The sequence below is a fragment of the Anser cygnoides genome, chromosome 24 (genome assembly GCF_040182565.1).
Source record: "Anser cygnoides isolate HZ-2024a breed goose chromosome 24, Taihu_goose_T2T_genome, whole genome shotgun sequence".
Lineage (NCBI taxonomy): Eukaryota > Metazoa > Chordata > Aves > Anseriformes > Anatidae > Anser > Anser cygnoides.
The window spans coordinates 194,231-220,159 of record NC_089896.1 but is presented as its reverse complement, the minus strand read 5'-3'; the positions used below and the strand labels follow the sequence as shown (position 1 = coordinate 220,159).

Below are 25,929 nucleotides of genomic sequence, written 5' to 3'. Positions count from 1 at the left end.
CCTGTACTAATTTTTTGAAGTCTGAAAAAAGGACAGATAATATTATAAAATAGAATGTAATACTTTACTTTCTGTATAGCGTTTCACCAGTTTGGTAAATCTACAAATGCATAAAATTCAAGCAACATTATCCAATGCAGTCAGAATGGTTCCAAACTCAATCACAAGTAACCCACATTACAGATTTACTATACAGTAAGCAAATGGGTGAAAAACTGTAATTTATTGAAACTCATAACTCAAAAAATATAAGATGCTGTAGTGTACAATATGTTACACAAAGCACCCTAGGGTGCACATTCAAGTCAAGTAATAACTCCATCGCCCCCCAAACCCTGGTACCCTAGTATGTGTTCCATATACAATCATGCACATTTACTCTGCAAGAGGAAGCCCCCAGTATTCTGATGTATTAAATAGCACCAAAATCAGCATAGTTCATTGAGGAAAAAAAAATAGGGAGCTAAATTAACTTGGCCAATACTTTTGACAGATATTATACATTCATGTAATTAAACAGTCTAAACTAACCTAAACAGTGTGTACTGTAACAATTACTGTTCTAATTGAAGTTCTCCCCATATAGCAGTAGTGTAGGCAATCTGCTCTAAGCAAAACTATTTATGTACTTCCTACACAAAGCTCATCTGCCTTTTTTGTTGGAAATAAGTCTATAAGGGACGTGGAAAACTTTGATCTTTCAAGAACAACTACTGGTCTTAAGTAATGAAGTTGTTTTAAGGCAAGGTCTCCACAGTCTGTTAACGCCTTGTCCAAGATAGCCCTCAAATTTTCTAAAGAAGGGGCAGACGATGATTCAGACAACAAGGGCTGGATTTCTGTTAGTTGCCCACGATTATTTTGGGGTATGATTACATTTTTGTCATCCACAAAGCTATTTACTGGCGTACCCCTTTGACTGTCTCCCTCTTTTTGCAAGATTCTATCTACTGGCAACTGCTCAGGGGACTCCCATTCCACCACCTCATCAAAATCATCATCATCGTCATCTTTTTCCTCACTTTCCTGAATAAATTTTAAAAATGAAGACTCAAATCCCATTGGTTTATATGTCTTTAAATCAAATGGTCTGGAGACTGAAGGCTTCTGCAATTTGTCTTTTGTAGCAAAAACTACATTTCTTTTTGCATTTTGAGTAACTGCACTATGCTGACATCCTTCTGTGTCTTTCTCTCTTGGCAATTCCAATTGTAAACTGGAGAAATAAGAACTATTTTCTCTTTCACTATTTTCAGAAAAATCTTCAGTTCTACACATAACTGACTCCCTGACATTATGCTCTTCAAAAGAGCTGGTTTTTGAACTGTGGTTATATTTTAAAGTGCCTGAATACGTAAAGGCACCTGTATCAAAACTTACACTATTTCTTTTTTGGTCTTCATTGCTTACATCTTGATGCTCACAATCAGAATTTGGAACAAGACATTTTTCACTTTCCTGCACATATTCAGGATTAGCTGATACCTCCTCTTTAACCTTTATGCCTTTTTTATCCAAGCCTAAAGCTGTTTCAGAGGAGGTCTGTTTTTCAATCATTATGCCACATTTAACACAAACAACAAGTTTCTGAATCCTTTGCTCTATATACATATTGGTCATCTGATGTGTGCGTTTATAGTGCCTCAATATACTGCTTTCCAATTTGACAACAGATAGACATCCCTGAACCATGCAAGGGTACTGGGTCTGGTTAGACTTCTCTTTACACATTTGTAGGGCTTCCTCTTTTGTTTTGAAATTAATCAAATGCTTTTCTTTACTTCTGCTAACTCTCTTAGATTTTTCTTTTAACTGCTTCCCATTCTGCTTGTTTATGTCAAAAGTGTCTTTCAGATAACTTTGCTCATTTTTATTTTTGTCATGATTATCCTCTTCCTCTTTCTGATTTCCAAAGAGACTATCATAATATTCACTATGTCGAAAATACACATGTTGAGAGTAGTGACTGTAATTTGTGAAAACTCGATCACAGCCGTTAAGGTCACAATGGATTTCAAAATCTTTGTTTATTTTTTCTTCACTAGCATGTTCTTCTACGAGATGCTGTTTAAGCTTATTAAAGGTATAAAATACAGCAGGGCACTGGGCTTGATTACAAGCAAATCTTGCAGATTCAGTTTCAGAAAGCAGTTTTTGATCCTCTAAGTGTTCATTGTGGAAGTCACTGCAATGCTTAGCAAGATCTTTAGAACATAAAAACCGCTTACCACACTCTTTGTGTTTGCATGCAAATATTTTTTTACATTTGACAAGCTCCCTTTTCGTTCTTGCTTTGTCTTTTTCTAAGCAGAGCTGTTCCTTATTATACTGGTGAACAGTCCTATAATGGCGAATCAAACCTTTCTGGTTGGTAAATGCAGAGTTGCAACTTTTATGTATACAATGAAATGGTTTGTGGTACTTATGCAATATGTAACATAAGTTCCCTTTAGCAACTGTTCTTTTACTTCCTCTTCCCTCTCGTGCTTCCAGTTCTTCCCTATGGCTGTCCAGAGATGCTATTTTAGATGATTTTCTTGTTACATTGTCTGTCTCTTCACCGGATTCCAAATCTGTCTCAGAACTACACTCTTCCTTTTTAGGATGACACAGCTGTTCAGAATGGTCTGAATGTTCAATGTATTCAACCTTGGTTGCACAGACAGGTGTTGGAACAGTGCTATTTTTATGCATGTCATCTGTAAATAAGCTTACATGGTCAAATTTGTGAGTTACCCTCTCACAGCCAATTTGATGTTTGTTTCTATAGTGAATTCTAAGGTGTGTTTTTCTTGTAAATGATCTTTGGCAAATATGACACTTAAATGGTGAGTACCGATGCTGGAACATATTTAACTGAAGAACCATTTCCTTTGAATAGTTATGCTTTTTAACATAATGCATTAAGAGAGCTTCTCTGGTCACAAACTCACACGTACACCCTTGACATTCACAGAAAAATGGTTTAGCTGCCAGCTGAGTAAGGTACTGGCTGGGTAAATTTTCGTGTTGCTCTTGAAACTGAAATTTTGAGGTAGTTTCATCTACTACTGACTCAGGGCACTTGGCATCTCTAGATGAGTAGGACTGCAAAGAGCCCAAAAAATGCTTGCTTCTTGAAGAATTCTGCATGTTAGAATTCTTTAAGCTTAGATGTTTCAAGCCTAACATTAGTTCCAACATGTTATCTTCAATATTTGAATCTTTAGAGCTATCATAAAAAGATGTTTCTGGAGAAGAAGGACAAGTTTCTTCCTTGAAGCCACTGTTTCCTTTAACATTTGTATTACAATACAAGCTTTCTGGAGAGTCAGCATTTGTATCTGAACTATGACCTAACTCTGTATTAATGTCTGTAGGGGATTTACTGTCCTGAGCATCACTCAATAGATCAAGAAAGTCTTTAGTTTTCATCTCCATTTTTTTTTTACCTTTGAAGTTATATGGATGAGCCCTGCGAAGGTGTTTTTGCATACCTCTGGAGTTCTTGTGCGTGGAACAGCAGCCTTCAAAACCACATGAAAATTTTTTTTCACCAAAGCAAACTGCCACATTGGAACACTGCTGCTTCACATCTGTTGAATGGAAGACTCCTTCCTGGGACATGAGAAAGCCTGGAACTGTTTGACTGTGAGCCAATGTTTCCATCAGTAAAGGAGACACCTGGCCTTGATTTACTGAAGCAGCTGCACTATGGTTCCCACAATGAAGACTGCAATTACTTTCATCATCTAAATCTTCACTATCAGAGAGCACTTCTTCCTTAATCTGTGGAATTTCCTGTGATCTCGTGGGATCCAAGTTTTCATTCTGATTGGAATTTTCAGATTGTTCAAGCAATTGAGACTCTGGAAGATAACTGCATTTGTCTTTTGAAACTGAATCTTCAAGTTTCACTGTTTGCTTCACTTCCCCATTTGACACTGCAATATTATGCACTGCAAGATGATTCTGAAATTCAGTTTTTGAATAATAAAACTTTTTGCAACCAAAGAAGTTGCAGGTGTATGATGCATCTCTGAAATGCTGTGCCTCATGATGGTAAAGTTGCCCTAAATCACTGAAAACAATATTACATCCGTTTAGCTCGCATTTATAACGCAGATCATCATGTGTTTGTTTGTGATTAAGAAGCTCATTAACTGACCCAAATCTAGCATAACAATCCATTGACACACACATATATGGTTGAGGTCCACAATGCACACGTTCATGTTCCCGTAAATGAAAGGATGTCATGAAGTGTCGACGACAAAAAGCGCATTTCTCTCTCCTGTTTTTCATATCCAAGTAGTGTTTTGCGTTCTCATCGTTGTTTTGATGCTCAGCTTTCAGATGTACACTTAAGTATTTGAACTGTTTAAATACTCTAGAACAATCTGTTCCAGGACATGGATAGATGTCTCTGTCTTGTAGCTGGCAATTTTCCAGTTGGCTAAATGTGACATATTCATGTGCATCATTTTCAAATTTTTCAGACTGCTCTGGCTGATACGACTTTTCCTGAAGTGCTGGAGTGGGACTGCTAGAGGCTGTTGTCTTTTGTGGCGATCTCTCTTTTTTCAGTATTATTTTCTTTTTTGGTCTGTGTGTTCTACTAGGTGGCATCTTAACATGTTCCATTACATGAGGTACAAAGAATTCCTTTCTCTTGAACTTTTTAGTACACACAGGACATGTATAAATACCATCTTCCATATGCATCTTAGAATGATGCAATATTCTAGCCTCTATACACTCCCTTTTGCAGAGCACACAAAAAAATTTGTATTGAAGCCATCTCTGGTATCGTTCTGAAGAACCAATAGGTTTTTTTACTCTTGCTTTTTCTTTATGGTAGCCAATTGTGTCTTTTCCATCATAATATTTATGTTCTTTTGCCTCTTCATAGTCACTCAAGAAAGTTTCTAACATGTCGGTTTCATTGATTGACATATTAAAACTTGCATCATCCTCAGAATCTGAGCCCACTTTCCCTAACAGTTTAAGGCAATGTCGCTTTAAAGTCTTCCAGTCCCAAAATTCAGGATCAAATGGCCAGTATGCTTTTAAAGCTAACAGCAGCTCACAACGGAGTGAGTTTGGAACCAGTGCATTTTCTTCATCAAATTTCTGATCTGGTTGCATATAGAGCTCTTCCAACATATTAAATCCTCCCAATGTTGGCTCAAGCAAGAACTCAGTGAGCTGACAAGCTCTCCTAACTTCAAGGTCTTCTGGCAAAAGGCATGCAATTGTTTTACATACTGATGTCTTCATTTCATCACTTCCACTTGATCTGATCTGAAGGGCTCTCACACACAACAAAACAGACACAGCCAGTCCTGCTTCTTCTGCCTGTTAAAAAAAACAACAAACAGCCACAAAACAAATGTTACCTTTCTTTGATCAGTAGATTCTCTCCCAAACCGTTCTCTGAAAGAACTATGCAATAAAAGCGATAGACTAGAGCACATTCAAAACACATTCAGGTTTCTGAGTGTTATGTGCCCAAGTCACCTCAGCATGCTCTAAAAAATTTAAGTTACTTTACGTGAGCAACCTCTTCTGTTTTTTAAGTGAGTGGATTCATCTTTTAGTGCACTCTGTGGAGAAATCACATTGACTAGTTCAGGGTGTTAGATGTGAAACATCCTTTTTACTCCTGCCTATCTTCATGGACTGACTCAATCACAATTCCTACCTCTCTTCACTCCCTGTCTCTCAATCATATGGAAGTCAGATGCCTAAAAAAAATGGTGTAAGTCTTCCACATAAGGTACTCCTGCAGTATCCACACAGGATATTAATTCACAACATCTGTCAATGTGTAATAAGGAAATTAATGTACACTTGCACCCTGAAACAAAACAACCTTCAACAGCAGAAGCAGTATGAGAGTAAAAAAAATTCCTGATGAAGTTCACTGGAATTTCAACTCCAAACATTTTCTAAGAAGTCTATGCAACTTTGAAATACTGTTCAGTACTATTAGGAAGATATGTAAAATTATTACCCATATGCTGATTTAAAAGAAAAAACAAAAAATACAACAACTTTAAATTCTGCATAGACAAGATTGAAAGTCATTTTGTTCCAAAAGCTGACAAAGTTATACTCTTCAACATAACGAATCTGAGTGTTTTAAGTAATTAGTTATTATTTGTAAAGACAAAATTTATCTGTGAATAGTGTAGAGATGACAAGTGGTTAACATGACTACACCTACATCAGCTCAGATAGTAAATGCCAAAAGAGCTCTGATAAATGCCAAAAGAGCTAAGAACTAGCGAAAATAATTAGCAAGGTCTTATCCTCACCATGCATTGCCTATTGGAAGTCATGCAATGCTAATTTAATTCAATAGCATCATTATTTGCTAGACAACAGTAAAACGCTATTTTCCCAATCTAATGATATTTAAAAGGAAACTCAAGAGGTGAAAAACTGTTGTATGTATTACAATGTAGTGTACTTTATATAACTGCACTTTCACATACATTTTAAAAGTAGAGATAGGCCCACTTTAGGAACAACGACTTCTCTGTGCAAAGCACTTTCATTAACTGAATAGAATTAATCTGCCAAATTAAGAGTTCCATATTCTCCTCTCTGCTCTGTCAGAAGGACTATCATGCAAGCTTTCTGACTTCTATTTCATTTGACTCGAAAATAGGGCTTTGATACTTGCTTGTCATATCAAATCTCACTTGGTAACTCATTTGGTTCACAGGAGTAACTCTAGCCAATGAAAGAGACTCCAAGGCAAACAAACCTGATGCCAGACAAATTTCATTAATAAACAGAACCTTGCCTGCTTTATCCATAATCCATTTTGATGCCTTAACTCTGAATTAACTTATGACCACATAATAATGCAAAAGGCTGAGGAAATGAAAGGCTGAGGCAAATTTAGGAATGCATTGTTAATTGAAGGACACATGCAACTGAAGTTCACATGACAAATTCTACAGTACATGTGCCAAGCTATGCTGTTTTTCATGATGAAATATCTGAAATCTTTTGGAAATAGTGACATTACTAAGGGAAAAATCCCATATCTAATTTAAGATCTGTATAATATCTTTACTAAAACAATAAAAACCCTGTAACCAGCTAGTTTATTTTTTAACCTGAAAACCAGCTGGCTTATTTTTCCTCCACTTATATTAAGGAATTCCTGATTAATTTTCATTCATAATTGCCCTCAAAACTACTCTCATATAGTGAGTAGGCACAGGTTCAGTTCAAACATCAGAGTGGCCATCAAAGGAACTCAGAAACAGTCTACTGAGCAACCATATCTGTCCCTACTACTCTGCTCATGAATAGCAATACTGTATTCACCTCCTGCTAAATGCAGCAATTTAATTCTTTCCATTGCTTCTCAGAAAGAGTTTGTGAGGCTTTTAAAATTGCTGTTAAACCTCTGTTGAACCTTTCTGTGACTGTCTAAAGATAGGTATCAAAACAGAAGGTAGAACTCCAGATGTTACTGCACCACAGATTTTGAGGATAAGTATATTTTCTCAGAATAAAAAAAAAAAGTTACATTTCATTCATGTCTTCGTCTCTTAGAGATGCTGCAAAAATCAAGAGCGAGGCACAACAACCAACAGGCATCAGATCAAAATATAGTTATGCTTTGCCTGCAAAATACTATCAAACCGTATTTTCAGAGTAATAAACATTCTAAAATCATCACTAGTAATAATTATAAAATTATCAAATAATCAAATTAGCAATAATCATTCTAAAATGATCAAAGGTCACTTCAACAATGTGCTAAACTGACAACATTTTTTAACAGAAAGCTATTTTTTTTTTATTAGAAAGCTAATAGACACCTAAACAGAAAGCCAAAACATTGAAAATAAGCTAGATTTTTTTCATAGCAGTTCAGCAGAATTATCAAGAAAACAGTAAATTCATCTAAACAGTTCTGGCTGCGTCCAAATCCTCTGGACTGAAACTTACTTCAGATTGTATGACTCTTATCAAGAAAAATAAATGCTGCAGTGTCTTGGCAATGATGCCAAATTGACGACATCTCTCCAGGAAGGAATCTAAAGAAGGATCTATTCTTCTTTGCAATTTGCTCCAGAAAAGTGTCAGCTCCCTGCGAAGAATTTAAAGCAGAACATAAGCACATTGCAGATATGCACAACCTGTCCATAGCCTACACACTGTAGTTCAGAGTTGACACCACAGTAGTTCAAGCGTTATTAAAAAACAGTACACACTTCAATCACAACTTTATCTCTTAAAAATACTGATGATAAGTTACCACGCCTTACTTCCAAACATTCATCAGATCAAAACACAGTGTATCTCCTGCTAATGGGGAAAGACAAGAGGATATATCTTGCTTAACAGACATCTACAGCTGCATAGATTACCTTTTTAGTCACAAAACAAAACAACAACAAAAAACACAACAAAAAACACCCACACTTGCAAGTCTTAACTTTCCAGATAGAAATTTAGAATAGGCAAGATGAAATGCAATGTAACCAGTTCTCTCCCACTGGGCAAGTGGCTTAGATGCTGACACGTGCATTCCAACGATACCACTCTGACACAGTGCTTTAAGGCACCTCTAACAGAACACACTTTGAAGTGTTACATAAGTGATATGTTTAAGATGAGGGCTTTGTCTACTGTCTTTGAGTAGTTATGTGTGTTACTGCTCACACCATCCAAGGACAGAGCTGTTCTCTTACGCAGTTTATTACAATCAAGGCAACAGCAGTTGCACACTGCAATCAACTTTGTGTTGCTTTCACACCATGATGGGCACCACAGAAATGGAAAAAGAAACAGTGACAGGAGCTGTATCTTTCATACTACTTGAAAAAAGTTTTTATTCTGATTCTTTACTGGAGCAAACTTCACCTTTGCTAACTCAACCTCCCTATGCATCAAATTATAACATAAAGGTTTCTAGATAAAAGGTCAGTCCAAAACAAATTAAAATTACAAAGACACACCTACACAAACTTTACATTGAATATTAGCAAGGCGTTTTCTTTGAATTACTGCAATTGTACTCTTGAACACTAAGCCAAGCAAAAGTGAATGAGGCCTTGTTATGGATTTGACCTGAGGTATATTTAATGCATACAATCACACAATATTTACTAGTAACATGGATTTTTAAAAAAGCAAGCTTAGAAATGTCATTAACAGCCTTTCTCTGTTAGAAAGAGCAGAGTAGCTGGATAGGCCTACAAGGAACTAGCATATAAGCAGCAAAATTAAAGGTGTTTTAACTTTAAATTCTAAAACATAACTGGAGAAGAAAAAGACGGTTTTGATATCAGCAACTTTTTATACTGACTTTTAGCCACATGAAACTTACGAAGCATAAAATTCACCTGAACATCAGGAAGACTAACATAGGAAAACTGTATGAAGGAAAGCCAGACTGAGAAACTCACAGAATACAATAAAAGTATTAAAAAAAAAAAAGTAACTCGGCATTACCACAGCTGATACAAAACAACTTGAAATGCTTTTATCAAAAGACCAGTCATTTTGTGCATTTATTCAGTACATTTACTGAGCTGGGAGAGTACTGAGAGATGGGACTGACTCTGGATAATCCCTCCTAAGAGTTTCTGTCAGAGGAACAAGTTTTCAGTGTTTGCCCTACTACTTCTCTCATCCTGCTCCTGCTTTCTGCAAAGCTAAAGTAGATTGCTGGAAGGGGTCCTTAAGAACGGTGACCTAGAATATTCCTCAGTGTTCATATATATGAAAGTTCATATATATGAAAGGCATGAAAGGAAAACTTGGTATTTGGGCAATTTTCTATTCCAAAATTTATTCAAGGTGGGGGAAGCAACAGGAAATAGAAAGAACTGCAGACGGGTATCTCTAGGAACTCTGAAGAATAAAATTTTGCTAGCATATCAGACTGAAGAGAAGAATTTTTGAAACTGTGCTTAGCTGCAGTTCATATTGAATATTGTTCACGTTAACACTAAAGATTATGTTATTTCATGGATTCATGAATTGCCCAACTCCTTTGAGAATATGGCAGTGAAGTAGCTCAGAACTACTGCCCACAGCAGTATTACTTACAAAGCTCCAAGCACAGTAGATACCTCCACCTGAAATGGAAATCAGGTGTCTTCTAGCAATCAAGTAGCATTACACATTATTCTATGATCATCAGCAACAATCATTGCAAAATTTCCCAATTTACATGAGGGAGACCATATGCAAACCTGTCTGTCTTCATCTTCAGCTGTGAAATGAAGCTTCACACTAACAGCATTAATTTACACGCATGCACAGTTTACTAATCTTCTCTCAGATGTACAGATTTGAGCCTACAGGATGAGCTGAGCTAAGCTAACAAAATAGCTGAACCCCTCCAAATACGCAATGGTAGTAACAAAGGCTTGCGCTGGGGTGCAGAATTAGCACTGTGCCATAGGCAGGTGCCAGAGCACTGAAGAGGGAAGGGTGAGGAAGGAAAGCTGATTTTCCCATTTCTTGAGAGAATAAGGTTTTAACTGAACACATTTGAGCAGTATTCCACTTTCAGAACCACCAGGCTTGTACCTCTTTGCTGGTACTTGCCTAGCAACATGGTAAGTCAATCCAGCGCTAATGCGTAAAATGCATAAAAACGTATAAACAGCTTGGGCTGGTTTAATCTTACTGCTAGGTTAGATGAATGTGCTCAGTACAGGTCAGATAGACCCAGAACCAAATCAACAGAAGAGGCAGGCTTGTACAGCTAGCACCACAGTATGGGATAAATTCCTCTTCCACTTTCTGGCAACAGCAAATTGTTAGGACTAGCCTGAGTACAGCACCAAAGCTCCTTCTTCATCCACTGTGTCATCATCCACAATAATAGACCCTCAAAAGTAATCTCACTTCCCCCCTGCTGTTCACAGCTGTCAGCACATCCTTTTTTTCCTCTGTCTAAACCAGAATGCTGCCAATCTGGATCACTTAAACTGGTTCACTCTCACACTGCATAAAGCAAGATATGGATAAAGACAATGGGAATGGGTGGCTGGCAGCAAGCAGGATTTTGTTCGACAGCAGCCTTACAGCGTCAGCGCAAGTCCAGCTAGAGAGCAGCAGAAATATTTCAATGCGCCGTTGCTTTGTAAAATCAAGAAGTGCTCCAGAAAATTCTGCAGGAAACAATTTTATTTCAAGATTTCCTACAGATGAGTGGGACATTTTCAAGAACATACAGTAGGGCTTATCTGTTGAACTGAATCTACAACAACACAAAGGGAACACTGAAACAAAAACTATGTTGTATCAAAGGGTCTTTGCTCTCCTTATTTCCCGTTCCCCTCTCAAAGGTCTCTTAAATGTTTTAGGTACCAACACTCAGTTCTGTCCTATCAAATTACATAATGCACTAGAAGTATTCTATGAAAACTGATCAAAACTTAGATTCTTTATTGACTTGAAACACCATCATGCACAATTATGATTAAATACATGTGACAAAAAATTACATTTTACCGTTAACAATGAAAATACACATGGTATTAATGACAGTGATAGAAAAAGTATGAGTCCCAATCATCAGTGGATTAGGCATCACAGAGTTAAATAACCTTTCAACTACACTCTGTTTTTTCAACCAGACAGGACCTTCTCTGAAGTGAGTTACTTGAGCAATTGCTGCCCCCTGAAAACAGCTGCTGGTCACAGAAAAGAGTATCTGGGCTTATGTATTTGTTTTTACCAAGTATTTTTAAGTGCATCTTTTTACTATGCATGAGCCTACATAATGCCCGGGAAGCAAACTCTACTAAGTCATTCCCCCACATTAGTTTGAGCTGTAGAGTTAGACTAAATATGCATATCACAGCAGCATCATACAACATATGCTATCCTTCCAGACAGCTCTGATATTTGTCGTGCTTTTGACTGTGCTCATTCGATTTACTAATGATTAGAAAGCAACATTACCTTATCTCTGTTCCAGGACACTGATTCAGATCAGCTCTGCAATGATTCTGGTGCACACCAGAGTCTGTATAGAGCTAGGGCCTCCTCATGTTTGTGAGCCATAATATCCACTACAACTGTAATGTGTCATCTGACCCCTAATCAGTTCAGCTGCCTGATCTGACAGAAAAGTAGTAATCGAAATTAGAAGTTTTCTGCCATATCAGCAAGTTGAAGTCATCTATGTTATGTCTAAATAATCACTAGATCTGCATCTGCTACAAGGGAACAGAGTGGGGACCAATATAAAAGGCCCCTCCATCCAACAGAAGTACACACCAGCAAAGCATCTGTATTTTTATGCAACCATACTTTGAAAGGGGCTTAGAGGTACAACCTACAGGTCAAAGTAACGTGATGATCAAGAATCATTACACCACTTTCAAAAGACACAAGTCCATCAGAAGGTGGGCTTCTTCACTCTTGGCTCCAGCAACCTGGAAGCTTTTCTCTTTAATGGGTATGGACTGCATCAGTTGTGCGCAATTCTGTTGTACGCAGAGTACTACATACACTGAGTTTGAATGTATACCCTTGCACAATTTCAGTATTAGACAGAAGACTTCCATTCTCCGGTCTGGTCACTGAAGAAGGGTGGGTGGAACTGGAACATGAGGATTATGTTCAGTCAGCAGCAGAGTGGCAGTTGTGGAATGGATGGATGTAAGAACACCTTTCTTTCAACAACTACTATCACCAGTGAAGACATAGTGCTATGACCTCACCACAAGTAAGGCAAGCTGCCTAACACCTTCTGTAAGTAGGAACGTACTTGTGTGGCTAGACTGTGCTTATATTTGTAACTTCATGACTTACTGCTTGTCACTTAGACTAACCCATTTTAAAGCTGATGTCGAAGTATGTACATATGTTACAGCTGTAGACTTATCTTTAGTCGGGGCCATCATGGGCCTGACTGGCAAGGAGGTGAGAAGTCTGCAGCGTTCTCTCCTGACTTGTTAGTCAAGAGGAAGTGTATGTTAGAATTAGGGGACCCAAAAGTTTCATTCAAGTTCTAGCTATTTACAGCTTAGACTTGGTACTGCAAGCAAAAACTACCCAGTGTTGTCACAAAGAAGAGATGTTATTCTAAACAGTACATCATTGAAGTCTATTCTCCAGTAGCAAGGGTTTACAAGTCTCAGCTATACCTGAAGTTGGAGTCTTCATCTGCTCCTAGGGATGCAGCTTTTAGATAGAACTGTTTAGTAACTCTCAAGTGAAATGTTCTATTGTCCAAAGTATGTTCATTTTGTTTATTTGAAAAACATATCGATCATGTGATGGATTTCAGCCTTGTATCTCTGCTGGCTTAATGAGAATCATGACAACGTCCTTTGGGCATGCTCCCTGTTCTAGCCATCTCTAATGACACATTTAAGTAGCAAAAACCAGTCAGCCTTTAGAGCTCCTAAGTGTGGTAGATTCTCTGCTCTTTTGGGTTTTCCAATAACCCATTTTTCTCTTCAAGGTACGATTTTTGCTTAAACGGATATTTCTGGCCTGACGCAGAAATAACATGTCAATATCTCTTACCTTTATTGTAGAGATGATTGGAGCAGGCTGAACAAACAGTTGTTCCCACTGACACTTAAGTGCTATGTAAACTTTTCTTAATAGTTCTAAAACATGAAATGAGTGAATGAACAATACCACGGCTGACTGAATTCAGATATCCAAGATACATTTGAGGTGTTTGACAATATAAGACTTTATCCAGATTATAATTTAATCAGGCGAAAAACATATTTAGCCATTCTTCAGAAGCCACAACTAAAAAACCATTTTATAAGGGGCAGAAAACAGCATCCCTACTTGATTCTACCAGCTTGTCACTGCTGAAATAGATGCAAAAATGTTTTGTATCTCTAGACAGTTTAAGGGAGTAGAGAAGTTTTAGACTCTCAATTCCTACTACTTATCTCTCTGTGGAAGAAGTGAAAAAAAGCATCAAACTCCTACGAGTTTATTCAAGAGTGAAGAATGGAACTGAATTACAACATGCTTTGTGGAACCACAAAGTTTGTGCGTGTAATATTAATCCAGACAGCGCTGTTCCAGCATTACTTACAGAGATACTACATTGTCAAAACAATACTGCCAATGCCAACAATACAAGTGCTGTTTTATTTTTGAACAATTTTGACATTACTTTTGTCTGATAGCCATTTGGTGACAAACTGCTCTCTTCCTGCAACTATGACTTAACAAGGCTAAAGATGAGCTATTTACATTGTCATAAGTTATCTAGAAAGCATTTCAGTCTGATGTACTTCTCAAATAAATTTACATTCATTTCACTACATATTTTTTTACTTGACCAGCTCAATTATTTTGCATGAAAGCCAGTAAGCAGTGAAGAAAAGAACAGTTAAATTAAAAGAGTCAGTAATATTTACTACTTACCAAGAACAATACACATTTGCTGTTTGAAGCTGATGAGTAAGATATGTTGTACAAAGAATAAACGCAGTGTTTTCTTGTCCCTCAGATTCCAGATTACATATGATGTCTAGTACTTCTTTGCAATCCACCTTCGCAATCTGAAAAAAAAGTAGAAGAGGCACTTCTGAACATGTTTACAGAAGAAATGCATGTTTACTGTATCAAAGGAAGTAGTCTCACAAATGAACAAAACACTGTCTCCGTTTAATACAGAGTTCACACCACATCTTTCAGCTATGGAACAGTACAAAAAGTTAGTTCTTATCCTTTACTTTTCTTCAGGACCATCTTCCATTTTGGACAGTTCAGCAAAATATTTATGTAAAGGCAACACTTTACCTAAAACTCCCAACTTCTCTGCATTTGAAAGCATTTCTGTTTTCCTCCTGACAATTAAAACCCAGGTCTAAGAAGGTCAAGAGATCTGAAAAAGCAAGTCTCTTGCCCTCTTGGCCCATAACCATTAATTCTGAACAATCATATTCCAAAACACGATGTTAAAAATGTAAGTGTTTAGAGAGAGAAAAGCCCATTGAAGTTCTGGATTTACAGATGTTCCTATTCAAAGAGTCAATCTCTTCTCTCAGTCAAGCCTCTCTTTAACCAAGCCACAGTCCCAAACCTACCTTTTATTTTCTGTCCTACATTCAAGCCCTAAACTTGGGAGTGCTACAGAAAACTGCTCCTTGCTTAGTTCTTGTTGTATTGTTCAAATGTACACTTAACTGAAGGGCTAAAAACAATGCCATCTCCTAGATTGCTAAAACTGCAATTACAGAGCAAGTGGAAAAAAATAAAGAAAAAAAAAAACAAACCAAAACATTGCAAACTGCAGACTCTCGCCTTATTGTAACACCAAACCCCTGCTCCTCCTTCCAGTAGGAATGCCAAGAAAAAGATTTAATTCAAAACTCTGAGTAGCCCTGTAGGGCAGAAAAAAGGACTTGAAGAAAAAAATACAGCTCTAGTCTTTGATCAGCACTGTCACATCTGTTGTAGAGAACTGTTATATACTACGTACCTTGAGATGTATGGGATTATATTAATGCAGCTCCTTAATTCTCATCTCTGCAAGCAGTACCCTTTTTATGCTATCGTATTTGTTAGGTGCTTACAGGCACACATTTTCAGCTCATTTGGAAAGTCACTGAACGTGTCTCAATTGGATAACTCCAATTTTCTCATAGTCTTCTTTTGCGACTTCACTTAGTTATTCTTATTCTTTAGAAATCACAAATTCAATCAGCATACTTTGTAATGCAAATTAGGAAAAAGTTATATGACCCCAACTTTTGTCTCAGATAATTTCCATAATTATATACTGCCATTGTATCACTCAGTATCACAGCAAACATTCTTAAATAATGCCAAAAGGTTGCAGTGTTCTGATACAAAAATGATCTTCCAGGTCTTCACTTTTAGAAAAACAGAAATTGGCAGTGCGTGCAAATATAGGATAGGTTGCCCTGACAAATGTGAAGATGGCATGACAGTCTGTGACCTGCTTGAACATGCATCACTTGAGAGAGACTATGCTCAGTTTCTAAAAAGCCCATAAATAAATAATCACTCAACTTAGGCAGTTTGAACAACACAGTGCCACTTTTAAAGCTACAAACTTAAAACCTACTTATTGTTTATTAGGCTACAGTACACCAGAAAACACATTTTTAATAGTCATCAGTTACTCCTAGCTCAGGCTCACACTAAAACGAGATTTGGCGCTTATCTTACGCTGTCAGTTCCTCCACAGTGAGCTGGACCAAAAGGAACAGCTCTATCACCAACTCCAGCAGCCTGCAGTCACAGCATATTGGATTCGCTCCTTCCCACCTAGAAACGTGATTCTTTTTGGCAAAACTCACTCATATTCAGGATCTCAAACATTGAGGTAGCAGACAGGCAATTTGCTTTCAACTCTTGTGTATTTCAAACTTTGTCAATAATCCAGGTGGTTTTAGACCGTCAGATTTTAACAATAATATTTACAACAAAAAATTCTAAATGCACAACTAGAAATCAACCCACAGCATGCAGTCAAACACTAAGTGACAAATCAGACACCTAAGTGAAAACGTATATATTAAACATCAAGTTCTGAACTGCACTTGTTATTCCATCAGAAACCCAAACGAACTGACAGCTGAATAAAAGCTCAGACTACAGAAAGAACAACAACAAAGTATTTTATATTAAGATTTTTTGAAAAATGCTGTCATTCTCCCTGCATTCTGTTGTCAAGAAGGATGCCAGGCTACTCCTCAAAGTTACTGTATTTGGAGAACTTTAAACTAGATTTGAAGGGGGATGGAGTTGTAGCTGGGCTTCCACCGGTGGGGCAGCAGCGCTCTAGTATTCATGAAGACTGGGACGCCTCCCACCCTCCTAGGGTGAAATTGGCAAGCTCAGCTCACTCCCCGAAGTGCCTGTACACCAATGCATGCAGCACAGGGAATAAGCAGGAGGAGTTAGAAATCAGTGTTAGGTCAGGAGATTATGATCTGGTGGCAGTTACAGAGACATGGTGGGACAGCTCACATGGCTGGAATGCGGTCAGGGATGGGTATGTCCTGCTCAGGAAAGACAGGCTAGCAAGGCGAGGTGGCGGAGTTGCTCTTTATGTGAGAGAGCAACTAGATTGTATTGAGTACTGTCCAGGGGCAGATGAGGAGCGAGTTGAGAGTCTGTGAGTGAGAATTAACAGGCAGGCTGGCATGGGGGATACTGTTGTGGGTGTCAAGATCAGGATGAGGAAGGTGACAAGGCCTTCTACAAGCAGCTGATAGCAGCCTCACAATCACAGGCCCTGGTTATCAGGGGGGATTTCAACTACCCTGTTATTTGCTGGAAGGCCTACTCAGCCAGCCAGCTGCAGTCCAGGAGGTTCCTTCAGTGTACTGATGGTAACTTCCTGATGCACGTGGTGGATGTGCCAACTAGGAGAGGAGAGCTACTGGATCTTGTCCTCACCAACAGGGAAGGGCTGTTGAAGTGGTGAAGGCTGAGGGCAGCCCTGGTTGCAGCGACCATGAGATGGTGGAGTTCAGGATCTCATGTGGCAGGAACAGAATACCAAGCAGAATCGCAACACTGGACTTCAGTAGGGCCAACTTTGGCCTTTTCAAGCAATTGCCAGGGGAAATCCCATGGGACAGGGTACTTGAAGGTAAAGGGGCCCAAGACAGTTGGTTGGCACTCAAGGACTGCTTCTTCCAAGCCCAAGATCAGAGCATCCCAACAGGTATGAAGTCAAGAAACGGAGCTAGGAGACCTGCATGATTAAACAGGGAACTGCTGGGCAAACTCAAGTGGAAGAGGAGAGTCTACAGATCATGGAAGGAAGGGCTGGCCACTTGGGAGGAATATAAGACTGTTGTCAGAGGACGTAGGGAGGCAATGAGGAAAGCTAAGGCCTCCTTAGAATTAAACTTTGCAAGAGGGGTCAAGGACAACAGAAAGGGCTTCTTCAAATACACTGTGGATAAAACTAACACTAGAGGCAATGTAGGCCCACTGATTAATGAGGTGGGTGCCCTGTTGACAGAAGATAAAGAGAAGGTAAAGAGAAGGCAGAGTCACTGAATGCCTTCTTTGTCTCTGTCTATAATGCCATAGGCTGTCCTGAGGAGCCCCATATCCCTGAGGCCCCAGAGGAAGTCAGGATAAAGGAGGAGTTTGCCTTGGTTGATGAGAACTGGGTTAAGAGCAATTAAGCAATCTGGACATCCATAAATCCATGGGTCCTGATGGGATGCACCCGCAGGTGCTGAGGGAGCTAGTGGAAGTCAGTGCTAGGCCATTCTCCGTCGTCTTTGGTAAGGCATCGGAAGAGGTGCCTGAGGACTGGAGGAAAGCAAATGTCACTCCAGTCTTCAAAAAGGGTAAGAAGGAGGACCCGAGTAACTGCAGACAGGACAGCCTCACCTCCATCCCTGGAAAGGTGATGGAACAACTTATCCTTGGCGTTGTCTCCAGTCATATCAAGGATAAAAGGGTCATGAGGGGCAGTCATGGCTTTACCAAGGGGAAAATCATGTTTGAACAACCTGATAGCCTTTTATGAAGACACAGCCAGGTAGATAGATGATGGAAAAGCAGTGGATGTGGTCTACCATCATTTCAGTGAAACATTTGACACCATCTCCCACAGCATCCTCGCAGCTAAACTAAGGAAGTGGGGTCCGGATGATCGGGTAGTGAGGTGGACTGTGAACTGGCTGGTGGAAAGAAGACAGTTGTGGTCAGTGGGACGGAGTCTACTTGGAAGCCTGTATCTAGCGGAGTTCCTCAGGGGTCAGTACTGGGACCAATACTATTCTAACACAATGTTAGGGATTGGAAGGGACCTTCAAACATCATCTAGTCCAATAATCCTATATATATTCAATATATTGATATATATTAATATATATTTCAATATATTCATCAATGACTTGGATAAAGGAATAGAGTGCGCTGTCAACAAGTTTGCTGATGACACCAAACTGAGAGTGGCTGACACGCTGGAAAGCTGTGCTGCCATCCAGCAAGATCCAGACAGGCTGGGGAGTTGGGCGGGGAGAAGTTTAATGAAATATAACAACGGCAAGTGTAGAGTCCTGCATCCGGGCAAGAACAGGTACCAGTATAGGTTGGGGACTGACCTGTCAGAGAGCAGCATAGGGGAAAGGGACCTGGGGGTCCTGGTGGACAGTGGGTTGACCATGAGCCAGCACTGTGCCCTTATGGCCAAGAAGGCCAATGGCATCTGGGGTGTATCATAAGGAGTGTGGTTAGTAGGTCAAGAGAGGTTCGCCTCCCCCTCTACTCTGCCCTAGTAAGACCACATCTGGAATATTGTGTCCAGTTCTGGGCCCCTTAGTTCAAGAAGGACAGGTTAACTGCTTGAGAGAGTCCAGCGCAGAGCCACAAGGATGATTAAGGGAGGGGAGCATCTCCCTTACGAGGAAAGGCTGAGGTAGCTGGGTCTCTTTAGCCTGGAGAAGAGGAGACTAAGGGGTGACCTTATTAATATTCAAAAAAAAGTAAAGGGGGAGTGTCAGGAGGATGGAGCCAGGATGTTCTTGGTGATATCTAATGATAGGACAAGGGGCAACGGGTGCAAGCTGGAACATAGGAGGTTCCGCTTAAATAGGAGACAGAACTTTTTTTTTTTTTTTTTACAGTAAGGGTGACAGAACAGTGGAACAGACTGTCCAGGGGGGTTGTGGAGTTTCCTTCTCTAGACATTCAAAACCCACCTGGACGCCTTCCTGTGTGACTTGAAATAGGTGTTCCTGCTCTGGCAGGGGGACTGGACTAGATGACCTTTCAAGGTCCCTTCCAGTCCCTAACATTCTGTGATATGGAACATACAACCATGTCTTGACTTTGTCTACCACGTCATTTTAGTTTGAAGAAGTTTTAACGTTACAAGGATATTTCAATACCTATGTCATCATAAAAAACATCCTCCCACTAACCTAAGCCTTCTACCTTTTTTTTCTTTTTTTAATATCACATAACATTAATAAAGGGATAAGAGGGAAATTATGTTAGGGGGAGATAATTTTAGAACAAGAGGGAATGGCCTCAAGTTGTGCCAGCTGTGTTCAGTTTGGATATTAGGAGAAATTTCTTCTCAGAAAGAGTGGTTAGGCATTAGAACAGGATGCCCAGGGAGGTGGTAGTGTCACTGTCCTGGGGGTGTGTCCTGGTTTTGGCTAGGATAGTTAATTTTCCTCCTAGTAGCTGGTAGGGTGCTGTGCTTGGGATTAGGATGAGAAGAGTGATGGTAACACACTGATGTTTTAATTGTTGCAGAGCAGTGCTTACACTAAGCACTAAGCCAAGGACTTTACAGCTTCTCACTTTGTCCTGCCAAGATGCAGGCTGGGGGTGCAGCAAGAGCTGGGAGGGGGGATGGACCCAGGACAGCTGACCCAAACTGGCCAAAGGGGTATTCCATACCATCTGGCGTCATGCTGAACAATTAATATGGGGGGGCTGGCTGCTTGGGAATAGGTTGGGCATCGGTCAGTGGGTGGTAAGCAACTTCATTGTGCATCACTTGTTTTGTACACGTTACTATTAGTAGTACTATCATTATTGTTTTCCTTTCTTTTCTGTCCTAATAAACTGTCTTTATCTCAACTGACAGGCTTTCATTTTTTTCTGATTCTCTCCCCCATCCCAGAGAGGGAGGGTGAGCGAATGGCTGTGTGGTGCTTAGCTGCTGGCTGGGTTAAACCACAACAAGGTGTTTTAAGAAAAGGCTGGATGTGGTACTTAGAGACACAATTTAGTGGTAGGAGTCAGAAAGGACAGCTTTACATTTGTATTTTGCTTACAAGGGGAACTGAAGTTACAAGATTTATTTTAAGACTTCAAATACATCTAACCTCGAAGGCAAGCAACACAATACATAACTACACTAGCAGTTAATACAAATGTTCTTTACTACTGCAGTCTCTAATAGATCATTTTATCTTTTGCAACTCCATTGCAACACTTTATTTCTGCAATACAGAGAACTGAAGTTAAAGAACAAAATTCTAAAATAGGGACTATGGATTTACTAACCTCCTTAATGGAGTCTTCATTAGGCAGCATAGAACACACACATGTGATGTAGGCTTGGCGAAAAGATGAAACATTTGCAATTTCTGGAGAATCTGCACACAATTTTGACAAGAAAGTAGCTTGTGGGATGCAGTTTGACTTCATCAAATGTTTTATTCGCATCTGCAGAAAGGAAGGCCCTTCTCGTGTAATCAATTTATTAGCTATGAAAAGAAAAAAAAGTTGTTAAATGGTATATTCTCAAAGCTAACACTTAACTGAAACTGTCTCACTGCATTCACACTTTAGTACAAATTTGTATAAGCTTTCTTAGAAAACACTAGGTGTGATAAAAAGTGACAGCAATAAATGCAGTATATTTTCCCACACACATTCAGAACAAATGAGTAGGGAGAGAATGCTGGGATATAGAAAATGGGGGATGGAAATCACATCAAATGATTGCATCCATTAAGGCAATACAGAATTATGCCATGGCAGTGACGGAAGGACACTGATCAGACTATATTGTATTTTGAACAAGATACCACTAGTCTAGCTGAGATTCAGCATCTTCAACTGTTAATTGTAGCTTCATATTACAAGACAAAAGTAAGAAAAATATTTCAGCCAAAGATTTTTCCACCTAATCTGTTAAACACATTGCCAAAATATGCAGAATGAATTTCAGAGAGAAAATATTTTTATGGTACTTTTGAAAAACAGTATCTGAGACACGCTAGGCTTATACTCTAGATCAACCGAACAACTAATTATTACAAGAGACTGTGAGCTAATTCCATATTAAAAATTCAATTATTTTTGTAATTGGTTAGCAAAATTTATTTAATCAAGTTTAAAACCAAAAAAAAGCTGAGTTAGGAATTAAAGCCATTTTTATATTAGTTCAAGACATCTGATTGAAAACCTCACCATGTAGTTTGAATCTTTCCAGGTACTTAAGATGTACTTTGCCTTAGCTGAAGAAATAGTATGATTCTCAACAGCTATGGGCTATTCCCAGCTTTAAAAACATCTAATACAAAGGTAGCTTGATAGTCTCCAGATATGTATATATTTCAAAAGACCCTTGAAAATTAAGAGAAAGGAGTCGATGTGTTCTTACACTGCATGTAATCACAGAGATCTTAAATATCAAATGTATTTAAATAAATTTAATTTTAGATGATTGAAGTAGCATCCATTTACAGCACTTCAAAAGATATTCTGTGAAACTGCTGTTGCACTAAAGGATAAAATGGTTAAAAGCAACTGAAAAACCACTGTACTAGAACTCTTTCTGTACCTTTACTCAATACGCCTGTCATTCCTGTTGTGGCCTGTAAGAAGTGTATTTTCATTCCTACTATCTCTATCAAATGTAAGGCAGCAGTCAGAAAAGACTAAGTTTCCATAAAAGAACATCAAACAGATCAAAGGAGTGACAATTAAATGAAGGAAGAAAAACTTGGTAACTGATCGGTGATTTCCATCTTGTATTACAGCTACAGGTGTTTACCTGATGATGATTCTGAAGGTAAAAATGGATTAAAGTAATCCAGCAGATACCTAGGTAATTTATAATTGTTTAATCTATGCTCTGATCGTGTCCTATACAAGGCAAGAAGAATAATTCCAGCTTAGACATCATTTGACTTCCAGGAAGTCTATTACAGCAGAATCTGACCTCCTAAAGCAGAGAAAAGAAGGGACTGAAGGAAGAAATCAAAGTGAAAAACAACTGACAAGATTCTATGAAGCATGGTGTGGTAAAACTTCATGGATCATTTCAGCATTAACACTGGAAGTCACTGAATTACACTCGTCTGATGATGAAAAGATATACCAGATACGTTAACAGCACAGTCTAATAGATGAAAAATAAAGATTTTCATCACCATAATTTATTGGCACATACAGCAAGATTTCTTTAAATTTTCATTTTGTCTTGCTCCACTGTGTTGGGTATACAAATCTGACACATTCATCTCCCTGATGAAAAGTAAAGTCTATGTATGCCTTCAAATCTAGTTCTCTTTTTTTTTTCCATAAGATTTTAGAGCTCTATGATTCATGACATATATATATTACCTGGAATTGTTTTAAAATGTTATTGAATATTTGGTTACAATTTCTGGAGAATCCTATGGCCTATGTCGTCTTTCCCAGAGTTATACACTCTCCAAGAAAACCTGCAACTTTGCAGCACCTGTTCAATATGCTTATACTCTAAAAGGCTAACAGGAACAAAACCAACTAAACTAAAACCCCTGTCTCCTCCATAACATAAGGGCACAGAACTACATAATTTAAGTACCGCAGTATTACTCTATTATACCTGTAGTTATTAAACATCCCTATTCCCTCTCTTAGTCACTATTTTCTCAGTTCCATTACTAATAATAACATTACTTCTTTCATCTACCAGTTTTGTATATTTGCTGCAAACTAGAACAGCAGGAACAGGAGAGATCTCACACAGCACTTGTTGCCTTTTCAGTGCTTATCCTTTCACACAAGCTCTATTGCTACTTACTGTTACACGTATCGTCTGTTGAAAGCACTCAGTATCTGAAATATCTTGTTTGGATGCAAAGATGACAAGTTTGAAAAGCCTGTAGAAAGATCTTTCAGATATGTCTAAAAAGCTACGTTGTGTGTAACAGGCCACAAAGATGACACTTTTCTTGACTCTAAGATATTCCAAAAGCAAGCAAGCAACCCCCCTCCCCCCCAACAACAACAAAACAACAACAACAACAACAAAGCAAAACCCAACCACCCACAAATAAGGTTTTCAAGATCACCACAGAAGAAGGACACTTAGTGAGAAGAGACATTTTAGGTAGATATTTGGGTTCTTAGAACCGGCCTTTTAGATGGCAGTTCTGACCGCCACCTCTTTAACCTTACGTTTTACTTGAGAAATCTTGCTTTGATAGACTGGTCTAACAAATGATTCAAAAGTCATATTCAGATTGTTTAAGCATGTCTGCATCTACTCTAGACTGTGTGAAAATGCATCTGAGCAGCTACAGAATTTCCAGAATAGCTCCAATGTCCTGTTGCCTCTGCTTGCATCACATGAAAGAAACTCAAATGAGAGCACCTCTTCTGGGCACATATTCAGCTCCAGCTAAATAGACAAATATGTACTAAATAAAGAACTCAATGGAATCAATAAATTCCAGGTTGCTGCATTTTCTCAGAAACAGGGACCTACACCCAGCCCAATTCAACATGGTCACAGATGTGTCAATCAATCAATTCCTTGTCTGCAGAAGCTCTGTCCCAAATTAAAAGACAAAGGACTGAACTACGCTATTATTGTTGAAGACAAGAGGTAGTCTGAACCACATCACAGGAAGTAACAAGGTACTCTTGCAAAGGAATGAAGTGTGGAAGCCATTGATAAAATCAGTCACATGTATAAGATGCAATTAAATCTATAAAGGAGTCCACACAGAAGCACGTGAATTCACATTAGTCCACCAGAACAGATCTTGGCTTCCCACAGGTAAAGCTTGTTGAACAAAACAGTTGAAGATTTTCAGGATGTAATTATTTCCAGTAAGAGGAACAAATTTTGAAATGCAAGTCTGAGCAGAAATCCACTAAAAGCAGCAACTGGATGTCCTAAAAATACTAGTAATGAAAAGCTCCAAAGCAGGATATTAGTGGTAGATAATTCTCACCAAAACATGTTAGAGATGGGATTAACTAGTCTTTGGAGTTTGAGTGCTTCTGCTATACTTTAAGTGAAGACTAGCAAAGATAGTACAACTCAAAGAGAGGCTACCCAAAGCCAAGAAGAAGGATTCTGCTGTGGAAGAAAGCTTGACTTAAAATCCTTGCTTATGGTGCCTTAATTTTAAGGAAAATATTTTAAGCTTGTCCCCCTCTTTGTTATTTTTAATTTAATTTAGAATATCACCAAGATAAACTGTGGTCTCATGTACTGTTAATGGAACAACTAGAAGAAATACCTGCAAGTACTCGAAACCACTAATAGGTAGGAAAAAATTCAGTGAGTAAAAATATAGAGTTTAAGAGAAGACATTAAAAAGTTACATGAAATTACACTAAAAATTATTTTTTCTTGACCTCATTTTTTTTGATTCAAGATATTATATCGATAGTCTAAACGCAATCAGCTTCCCAGCCCAAAACTTAATAAAAGGTAACCTTTAAACTCATGTCTCCCCTTCAAATGCACACTTTACTTGCATCTTCTTTACCTTTGAAAGATGTGGACATTAACTACTCCTTCCTGTGAACCACTCAGGAAATCATTCAAAATCACAGCTATGCAGAACAAAGCACCTTAGGGAGCAAAAATCCCCCCCCCCCTTTTTTTTTAATAATGAAAAAAGAAATGCTTCTTTTAAAAAATGGACTAAATTATTTGTGGTATAGCCCAGGTGGAGATATGTTAGAGAGGATTCAGTGTACTAGTGAGACAGTTTCAATCATAAGTATTATTTAGCAGCCTATGAATACTACCGCACGAAGCAATTTAAACTGCAACTCCCTTCTGACTTTTAATCAGTTTCCTCATCAAAATTGCACCAAGTTCTCTCTTAATAACCCCATCTTATCTCTAAAATCGTATGCTTACCTTCCTCTGTTTCTACTGGTTGCTGGGATAGAATTTTAAGAAGAACTGGATTTTTCCACACTCCTTCCCTTGTGATATCCACCAGTATTTGGAGGTTGTTATTCCCAAATTCCAGTAAAGCATCATGTGAATCCTACAACATGAAAAATAAATCATTAGAAGTCTTTGCTAAACATTACTTTAATGTAATTTTTATTAAAATATAATAAAATACTAGGACATAATTTAATTTTACACTATTCTTCTAAGTCATTACTGTTCTGACATGCTTGCATTGGCGTCTTCACAACACATCCTTTTTCATATATGCTTCTCTAATGCTACAATAAAGCCTCCCAATTTCCATATACTGA

At 38.5% G+C, this 25,929-nt stretch overlaps 1 protein-coding gene across 2 annotated transcripts in view; it reads right to left on the bottom strand.

Moving 5' to 3' along the window:
* Window positions 1-204: 204 nt before the first annotated feature.
* Window positions 205-25,929, bottom strand: part of RLF (RLF zinc finger) — a 49,977-nt gene continuing 24,252 nt past the window's right edge. For both annotated transcript variants that reach the window (XM_048073063.1, XM_048073064.2), the window contains 5 exons: window positions 25,577-25,709; window positions 20,980-21,182; window positions 14,380-14,516; window positions 7,957-8,098; window positions 205-5,337 (listed from right to left, as the gene is read on the bottom strand). In XM_048073063.1, coding sequence (XP_047929020.1) covers window positions 622-5,337; window positions 7,957-8,098; window positions 14,380-14,516; window positions 20,980-21,182; window positions 25,577-25,709 — 5,331 coding nt within the window. In that variant the 3' untranslated portion in view covers window positions 205-621. The remainder of the gene's footprint in view (window positions 5,338-7,956; window positions 8,099-14,379; window positions 14,517-20,979; window positions 21,183-25,576; window positions 25,710-25,929) is intronic.